The following is a 10,621-nucleotide window of genomic DNA, read 5'->3' on the forward strand; positions in this document are numbered from 1 at the left end:
TTTTTATCCAACTCTATATCTTTACGATATTTTAATTTATTCAAATCTTGTAATAGCGACCTTCAAAGGTCATATTGCTGTACACATGATGATAATACTCGTACTATGAACTGACATTTTTAAGGAAATATAATTTTAAATTATGAAGGCGTGGTTTGGTGTCGTCTGTGTTATTTTTGTAACCAACATCTTTTCGCAACATAGAACACGTGCGTAATATAAATCTTAACATTAATTATGTTACAAAACAGTCGTTTCGATTTCTAGTTTCCATTCATTTACCTCCAAACAACAATACAAACGTGATCCGTTTTCCATATTCCTCACATGGTCGGATGGATTTCCCAATCGCCTCCCACATCTATGTTTTCCTACTGCGCACCAAACAATATGTCGTTAAGTACAAGGAGCGTGTGTAGAGGGGATGCGTGGACGCAGGACGTCGTCTCCGGCGCAGCGCAGTGGGTTTTCTGAAGGCTGCGGCACGGGCCGCATGCCAACACCGGTCGCGACCTCGTCCGCTCCTATTAAAACAAGATACATCGACAATCAGCCCTAGTATTACCAATAATGCGAACCATGTTCATCGTGGCTTGTGTGTGTCTCGCCGGGCTGGTCGGGAGCGTGGCGCCGGCGCCGGCCGAGGGGTTCGTGTTCCCTGATGAGCGCCGCGAGAAGAAATTGGAGCCGATTATTACTCCGCCTGTTCTACCCGTGTTAGAGCATTTAGAGCGCGATCCGAGTACTTTGCTCCCCAGTGAGAAGGTTCAGAGTCGCTCGCGGCCGCAAGCCAAGCCGAGGTTCAATGGGGGTGGGTTCAACGTGAGGCCCTCTGGGAACGGAGGGTTGACGGCGAGCGTGAGCAGCAGTGGCAGCTTCGGAGGAGCCAGCCAGTCAGCCTCGCAGTCATTCTCCTTCGGCTTCAACGAAGGGTTCAGTGCATCGCAGGCTGCTAGTCAAGCAGCCTCCTTCAATGGATTTGGGTTAGTCTTTTGAAGATTTAAAAAATTTAAATACTAACAGAGAAAAGTGAAATACATGTGCTATCAATCAGCACCAGACTGTGATCAATATTTATAATCAAAAACGTTTGATGTGACTTTTTTACTTTGAACACTAAGCCTGAAAAATACCTATCTGCTATTTATGTTGAACAATTTCATTTTTTTTAACAATACATAATACACAATTCATGGACGCTGCTGTTAAAAACATCTCATATTCATACGTCAGAGCCTTTGAAACATATACAAGTATGTTGGTCATACTGTAAGTAACATAACTTACATCATATTATAACATTCACTCTAAAATTATTTAATCATACACTGTTTCGACAGATAAGTAAGAGTGCTCTGAATGATGATTAATATCAATGACTAACTGTGACCTAAACGATAGTTTAGCATAAAACATTGACCCGTGGTGAATAAAGGAACACCGACAACTCATTATCAATGGCAAAGTGACAAAGTTACGAAATATGCATGCATAATTAAAAATAACAAAGTTTTCGTCTAAACCACTTGACATTCTTATTTTGTGAAGTATGGACAGCATATCAACCTAATTTTGTGGCGTCTTATCTAATGGTAATAGATGCTATTTCACAACAATATTGTAGTCTAATGTGCTGACGACTGGTCCAATTAATTTAAAAGAAGGGCAATCTCCTTTTTAAGTCAAATAATGACCGAACTTACCTTCGTTTTGTGATTTTATGACTGCTACTTATGCATTAAGCTATGGGTCACCGAACCGTTATTTATAATAATAGCTACTGAGTTATCACCTAAAGGTCAGCCCTTGGGTGATAACTAAGTACCTAGTGTGAAGCTAGCAATGCTATGCTTCGAGTTTCATTGTGATCATTGATAACAACATATTCAATACAAATGCCATCAAAGCTAAATTGCATTTATTTGCAAATCACCCATTTCTCCTCTCCCGTTGTTTCGTTAGTTCATTCATTTTTAGTTTATAATAAGTGGATGTATACAGGGTGGAAACGATAAGTGATCTCACTCGATAATTTCTAAACCATACAAGATATCGAAAAACTGGTTACTGACCCTGAAAGTGCTCTACGAACTCTTTCAAACGGTACCAATAACAGGTTACAGATTAAACTGGAAGTATCTGAAAATTCAATGTTTCCAGCTTCCATACTAAATGTATGCCAACCACACAATATTAAGTGTAATTTTTAAAAATTAAATAATGAACCTAAAAAAAACTAGTATTAAAGGCCGGTAGATCTATTCTCATAAATAAAACACTGGATACTCATCTTATACATTATATTGCCTTATTTTAGATACAATTCATCACTTAGCACAAAAGCGCGCGGAGTCATCTCCGCGCGTCCCTCTCTTCTGACGTTTGATTCTCGTGTGACATTGACAATATACGTCAATGTCACTATGACAGCAGCTCATTGGCTATAACGATACCGCTATTTTAACGTTTTATATTTTTCACAATTAACACGAGTAAATTGCATTTTTATTTAAAATTATTCAAGGAAAAAATTAGTTTTAGGCTTTACTTGCTATAAAGTGTTGTATCAAGTATCAAGAGATGAGTGTCATGACTGTGGTAGTACTAAATGTATGGGGGATGGAAACATTGGATTTTTGGATAGATCCAGTTTATTCTGTAACTTAATATTGATACCGTTGGATAGAGCTCGTGAAGCACTTTTATGATCAGTAACCAGTTTTACGATACTTTCTGTAGTTTTTAATATTATGAGGCTGTACCAAATGTATGGAAGCCGGAAACATTGAATTTTCGGATAGATCCAGTTTATTCTGTAACCTGTTATTGGTGCCGTTTGAAAGTGCTCGTAAAGCACTTTCAGGATCAGGAACCAGTTTTTCGATATCTTGTATGGTTTAGAAATAATCGAGTGAGATCACTTATCGTTTCCACCCTGCATTCTTAGGAGAGTAGGTATATTTTTAAATCGAAAAATTATTGGTCTTATAACAAAGACACAGACTAAAAATCTTTGTATTGTGAAAATAATTTCGTGCATTGCAATTTTCCAGCGGCTTCAGCGGCAGCCAGGCCAGCAGTCAAGCGGCTTCGTTTGGCGGGTCATCTGTATCAGGAGCAGCTTCGTCGGCTGCTGCCTTTGGAGGCGGCGGCTTTGGTGGAAACAGCGGGAGCCAAAGCGCTTCATCCGCTTTTGGGTTCAACTCACTGAATGGATTCCCACAGGCTGATGTGAGTATGCTATGTCTTTAACCAAAGTCAATAAGCTACAGTCAGCTTAGCAGGTGCTCGGTTTTATTCACTTGTTCTTTGGCGAGAAGTCAACTACAAATAATATCTGATACAAACAAGTTTTTTTACACTTTGGCAACTAAAGAGGATTCAGCCGCAGCATTTCAGTGTTTGCTCTCATTGATAACAACATTACAAAACGAATTCTTTGCCAATTAAGAGCTGTACTCTCTTTCTACTTTAGCAGTATTACATAAGTAGCCCAATTTAAAAGCAGCTTTTACGAAAGCGTGTCAACCACTTCCAAGATCAATAGCTCAAGGACAGGCCTGCGGCATTATAAATACTACTAATAAATCGGTAACTACTAATACGATTTAATAGTACATAATAACGATTTCATAGTAGTACCAATATCTTTGCACAAGTCTTCAAAAACCTTTGATGCAAAAAGTTGCTCATCCCTAAAATATAGAAAGCGCCAAAAGATTTATGAAAAAGTCGACTGTAACGGAGACATTCTCTAGATATTTTATTTTATGGATCGCTGTGATTATGGTAAGGCATAACCACAGAATAATAATAGTAGTACGCAGACAACAATATTTATCGCTAGTCACAGTCCGTAAACAATGTTCCAAAACCCCATGCATTACAGCCACAGCCTTTCAATGGAAAATGTTGTTTAAAATAATATGCACGTTGCTGCAACAACTTTACATCACAATTAACATTACAGTTACAACGGCATTATTTTAAACTCGTTCCGTTTGCAATCAGGTTCAAGGTAACCTGATACATCCATACAGGGTGTACCTACGGGACAGGTCGGTAAAAGGTTAAACAGTGTATTATGTTTGCTTGTTTGTGGTGTCTTAAACCAAAAATGGAAGATTAATTTATATACTTTTTTGCCTACATCAATGTTGATTTTTAGCAAAGTTTTTTTTTTGACAACCTGTGCGTTACATCCTATACATGAGTAGGCAAATAATGTAACTTAAAAAGCATCCCATTTTTTTTTATATTCTGCTATCTCATGAAGCCTGGTGATATTTTTTTACACTTCCACCTAGTTACAATTCTTAATAAGAATCCCTACTGCTAATCCCATCCCAACTAATATTATAAATGCGAAAGTAACTCTGTCTGTCTGTCTGTTACGCTTTCCCGCTTAAACCTCGCAACCGATTTTGATGAAATTTGGCATAGAGATAGTTTGAGTCCCGGGAAAGAACATAGGATAGTTTTTATCCCGGTTTTTGAAACAGGGACGCGCGCGATAAAGTTTTTCTGTGACAGACAAAATTCCACGCGGGCGAAGCCGCGGGCGGAAAGCTAGTGTAAAATATTTAACGAACCTATAAATGTCAACTGAGTTCAAATCGTGGACAACATTTGCATAAGTACCGCTATCAAAAGTTTTTATTTATTTTCGCAGCTACTAAGATAATGACTTTTGCCTTTAACATAATAGCATAATCTCAAAGTACATTTAGTATACGTTTCCTTAACTAATTTGATTTAATAAAATCATCATAAAATTCATTTACAATTTTTCCTTTGAACATCCGACCAACTACGTTCTTTTAAAAAAACATCCACCGTACCCAAAGATATTGCAGTCTGTGTCGTAGAGACTTGGTCATATGCCTGAAACTCACCAATCACTGTTTCTGTTCCAGCTGACATTCGGCGATGGAGCCTTCGACGTCAGACATCGTGGGGTGCCAGACTTCCCCACCTTCCCATCGGGGTTCCCTAACTTTTCAAGCCGCAAGGGTGCCGGAGCGGCCATCTTCAAATCACGGAAGGGTCCGTCCTTTAGGAGTGGGGACGATTTTGTGTCTGTGGTTGTGTCAGACTAAGCAATTTTTAACCAAAATCAATGTTAGTTCGGTGCAAAACAAAAGTCACGTGATATAAATTATGTTAATCGTTTGATGCAACGAATGTGTTAGGCAGACATGCAGGTTTCTCCATCGTCAGTAGCTGTTATCGAAAGAATAAGTTTGACATAGAATAATATCTGCAGAATTTTCCGGATTTAATACAATTGCTAAATCCGCTCTAAATTAAATCTGCATTAAGTGCCGTTAAAAATTGTACATGTGCTCTGCTCAAATAATAAAAACTATAGAAAAATTCAAACTGATAAGAAAATTACCAGCTAGAGAAGTAGAATTAGGATTTGAAATGGAATTTAACAAATATAAACCTTTAACAAGTGACCAAATCTGAGCACTCATGTTTAAAGTGACAAAACTAGAATTGTACAGGTTTGTTATGTTGTAATAGTTTTTCAATTACACATACAAATGCGAGGTTACAAAACACACGTTACTATTTCGTCTGCAGGCGTTTGTGTAACGTAATATCAATATAAATATTCACACATCTTGCAAAATTCGTCACAAGATTGATGTCAATTGCGAATTTTCGATGTCGCTTGAACCCAAATACTTAATCTGCGACTTTTCGCAACACACATGTAAGAGGAAAGCGAAAGTGTGTGCTGTGGTTGTTATATCCCACAAAAATAAACGGTTGCATCAATATTTGTTTTGCCACAAAATGTGTATTACGTTTAAAATAATACGTAACTTGTTCCGCCCTGTATGTACACAGAGTGTAATCATTTGTGCACATGGGCGATTAAGTTTGTATCAAAATCGCAACAATACCAAAATCTTAACCTGTAAAGATTAATTAAACATTTTCATTAGGACGCACCGTTTTTCACATAATATCACTAAACGCTTAATTATCTCCGAAACTGCTATTTTCATGTGTATAGTTTGAAGGAAACTTTATTTTCAGTACACCTGTGAGTTGTAACTAGAAACGGCTAATAAATGAACATTTATGCATAAAATTATAGGTGAAAATGTCACAAAAAGTAGAGTTTTTGTACGAGTTTCAGGAATGAAAATAACAATGCTAGAATAATTTGCATGGTTAGTTATGTCTACTATCTAGTCTTTTGATTATTGTAATTCAGTGATTTAAAGTGGAGTATTTATTGAAAAAAATATTTATTTATATTTGTGTTAAGTATCGTCAAAGTACTGTTCTCAGTTTTTTATCATTAAAAACCTTTTTAAAGTCTTCATAATACATTAACCAACCATCTATCCAGAATTAAGGACTCAAGAATATTTTTCACAAAACCATATCGAAGAGTAAAATGATGTTCAAATAAAAACTTGACTGACATTGTGTATAGTTAAGCTAGTGAGTAAGATTATTTATTAATAAAAGACAAACAAGAGTTGATTACTTTAATATCCATTATTATTAAATTACCCCATAAGGCTGATTTACACGTATTAAGTAGATAAGTAGGTAACTAAATTTTAACTTAAGTTTTCTGTCAAGTTGGTGGGCGGGGCTTGTCACTTGACGTTTGGAATTAAATTAAAATTTAGTTACCTACATAACTATGTACCTACTTAATACGTGTAAATCAGCCTTTACTGTTAAAGTTCCACACTTGTCGAAGTGAAATGTAGAGCTGTGCGGAAAAACGCCAAAAGTTATCGAAAAATAAGAGCTCATTTTCTAAAACCATGTAAAATAAAAGCAGCAGTCTATCTACAAGAAAATAAACAAAATTAATGAAATTCTTATTTCTTGCCTTACTATGATATTATGATTATAATTATGATTATGCGAAAACACTAGGCGCTCAATGAACATCAAAAGTTAAGCTATTTGATGACCGTTTTCCCTTCCTTTTCCCTTTTCATTCTTTCAGTCAACAGCACATTAAATATTGGATGCAAAATGCATCTGAAAAAATGGCCTACTTTCCTAGAACTTCAGATGATTTTTTTAGAAAAGAACCATGGAGGCAATACTAAATAAAGTGATGTATTTGTACTAGCTATTACCTTATTATTATTCTGTGCTATTACGTATATTACGTATTTTTAATGCACCTACTCCATAAATTCAAATCCGATTGTGCAAATTGGAATTCGAATGATTTCCAAAGCGCTAGAATTCTTCCCTCGCTGCTGAAAATAAAAAAGGTCGCTACAATGGCCGCGATGATCTCACCAGAGAGTGTAGAGCCGGTATTGATTCCAAAGCACAGCGTTAAATGCCTGTGACTTTATGCCAGGCAGAAAACTTGTTTGTTACTCGACTGCTATTTGTATTAGCAGAACCTTTAGTAAAATCATAGTGAAAAGAATCTTAATATAGGTTTTAAATTCACTGTTAACCGGTAGAAGCAAGATATCGATAATAAAAATAAGGGATTTTGGCTCCTTAATACTTTGATAGTTCTTAGTATAAGTTGAAAGTCATACTCGTAGCTTGGTTTTATTCAATCTTATTACTATCGAATTGAACCATTGCACTATTAAAAGTAGATAAAAACCTATTAACTAATTATCAAAAAAGACAAGAAAACAAAATCATTATCACATTAGCCATAATAACCAAAGACTGTATCTTTATAATCAGTAAATTAATAAAACAAAAACAAAGAAAAGCGTATGGTAACAGTGACAAGGCGGAGTGGTTGGGACCGGTTCGCGGTACGGCCGCGTTAAAAATATCTTGGCCTGCGAATGTTGCTTCTTCGCCTAAAGTTTAATCAAAGTTAATTCATACAGTTTACTTGCCATCCAGCAAAAAGACTTGCTCAGAATCTAGTCGACAGAGACGTGCGATGCATAGGTATTTAAACTGTGCCTACTTGACCAACAGATTTATCGATTAAAACAAGCGATACCATAAGTGGTGCATTTAGCTATGCTAAGATGTTAAAAATTAGTGAAAGATAGATAATTAATATTCCTTATTACTATGGTGAATGACTGGATGGTAACAAATGATGAAGTATTTTTTTCGCAATTAGTCGCAAAAATTATCTTATAACTTCTAAATATCTTTGAATATTCTCGTCGATTCTTTTTCTCCATTTTGCATCGACTTTCAACACGCACACGCATATCCAATACAAAATACTAATGTAACCAACTGCTTCAACTTAAAACAATTTTCTGTACTATCGTATAAACATTTTGTTATGTAAGTAGTACTTACTTCCCTTTTAAGACGTTTACATTCATTGTTTTTTACTGTGGAAAATGTCGTCGACCCATATTTAAAATATAAAGGACCCCGGCTGGAAATATATTTCTTTAATTTTACAGGAGTATACGAAGCTTAACCTGAAGACAAGTAGAAAAGTTTCACCAAAATGTAGACAGTGTCAAAGTACCTTTGCAGCCATAAGTATCAAATTAAGAAGTTTTCTAGTCAAGATAAACTGTAAAATAATCATTGATATGCCGCGTCCTCGGTTATTATGTGTCTAGCACAACATGTTCTATTGTACCTGAAATCACAGCAAAAGAAGTTAAGCCACCACTTAACAATCGTTAGTCTCTTCAATTAACTGATGTGATAAATGATCTAAACAGATAACAATATTTACTTAAATGATTTCTCACGGATCATTAAACTCCGCTCATTCACGGTAACCGTAAAAAACCACTATTCTGTTGTCATGTTCAAGTGTTCATCTGTAATGCTGTAAAGTAAATTGAATGCAGTAACTACCTCTGTAGATCAGTGAAATAATTATGTAAATAAGTTTATCAAACTTACAGGAATTTTAAGTTAACGCTCCTAACGTGAGGGGATTTTTCAAATAAGATATTATTTTGAATCGGATGACGCGTCCGTTTGCAACCTGTAATGACCGCACATGGAAAATGGTTGAATAAACATGTCAAATACCGTATAACGTGTGGTTGGATGCAGTGCTAACATACGAGTAACTATGGTCTAAATACAGTTTTATAAAAGAAGGTTTAATTCCGAGAAATCATATAGTTTTTCAGAGAGACGGCTGTTGTCAAATATTATGAAAACTTGCCAAGATCATCTATTTGGTAGCTGCTAAACCTAGCGGCAGACTACAGGCTTATTGTCCCATAGTTGGGTCGGGCTGTTAATAAGTATGGACATGTACGAAAGTGCGCACATTTGTATCGGCCGATTCTTCATACAAATTAGAATCGGGCCCAACTATCGGCCTACTAAAAGTCTTTAGTCTAAAGCTTATTTCTGAATATACAATGACATGATAAGCCTACTGGATTTGCCTGTACTGTGCATAATAAGACGGCGTTAGTCCAGGATGCGAATCTGAATCACGTAACACGTATCATCAGATTATAAATGACCCTTAAGTTGGACCGGAGCCAGAAGAATGGCATGAAGTCATAGAAATAAGTATTCAAAACGTCAAACTTTTGTGCGGCTCGCTTGTTTGCATACCATCGATGATAACTAGACCGTTGAAATTTAGTAATAAGTACGTATATTTTGATTCGACAGATGTTAGGTTAATTTCAAATGTTATTCATATTAAAGGCATCTTATGAAAAAAGGCTACTATAAAGTTGGTGATTAATATAAAAGATAAAAATGTTTGGAATGTTTAATTGCCTAGCTCGCATCAATATTTATGACTATGTAGGTATATTTTGAATTCTGTAATAAACCCTTGAAAAAGAGGCTGACAATAGTGACTGAGTTTCTTGCGCTGCTTCTTCTCAGCACTGGCCCATTTATTGTCCCGAAGAATTGGTAGGGTTAATACTGGGACGTGTAAAAATGAGTTTTAAAAGCCTACTTGTAACTTATTTAGTTTTATGAGTTAGGTAGTAACAATTTTGGAAATCCTAAGTTAACAATGAATATTACTATCCTCTCTTCGGTTAGGCTGGAAGACATCGCTTCCTAGCGATAAGACTTGCCAGGCTTGTTCTGCATACTTTTTTTTACCATTTCATGTTGGTTTTCTTTGAGGGTTGACTTAAGGATCATCTATCTGCATTAAAAAACTTGAAGACACTTTCCTCAGCCTCAGTAACTTCGCAGTTTATACGAAATATCACATAAAATGATGTTATTCTTATCGTTTTAATAACATTGATAGCATATTAAACCTACGAGTATTACCATCAGATTCATCTACGTCAGAAATGAATGATAATGCATTGTAAACATATATGACTCAAGTGGAAATATTATTCTAAAAATACTCCTTTTAAAAGTTGTTTACAGCAAATAATTTTACCCAATTGGTCTCTACCACTTACACAATAGTGCACGCTCATGAGCAATAATAGCGTAGATGGAAACACTTTCGAATACTGAAAGAAAGATACACAATCATACGAGTATAGCAATATTAATATACAAAAGTAACTCCAACTGTTTGTTATTATGTTCGTTTCTATCAAGAAATTGATTTGATTTTGAAGATTAACAAAACAAAGGGAAATTGAAATTGATGGGGTCTGAAAATCTGAAATAGGCAAGGAAGGTTTTCTGAAATAGGAAACCATCAAAAACAATACTT

The 10,621-nt window shown here is 35.7% G+C and overlaps 1 protein-coding gene across 1 annotated transcript; it reads left to right on the forward strand.

The window, feature by feature from the left end:
• The first annotated feature begins 446 nt into the window (after window positions 1–446).
• On the forward strand, window positions 447–6,502 carry LOC135086965 (keratin, type II cytoskeletal 2 epidermal-like). Its single transcript, XM_063981846.1, has 3 exons — window positions 447–983; window positions 3,054–3,231; window positions 4,917–6,502. Exons 1-3 carry the CDS (start codon window positions 571–573, stop codon window positions 5,097–5,099), a joined length of 774 nt encoding a protein of 257 aa, XP_063837916.1. The 5' UTR covers window positions 447–570; the 3' UTR covers window positions 5,100–6,502.
• The last annotated feature ends 4,119 nt before the right edge of the window (window positions 6,503–10,621 follow it).

The sequence above is a fragment of the Ostrinia nubilalis genome, chromosome 1 (genome assembly GCF_963855985.1).
Source record: "Ostrinia nubilalis chromosome 1, ilOstNubi1.1, whole genome shotgun sequence".
Lineage (NCBI taxonomy): Eukaryota > Metazoa > Arthropoda > Insecta > Lepidoptera > Crambidae > Ostrinia > Ostrinia nubilalis.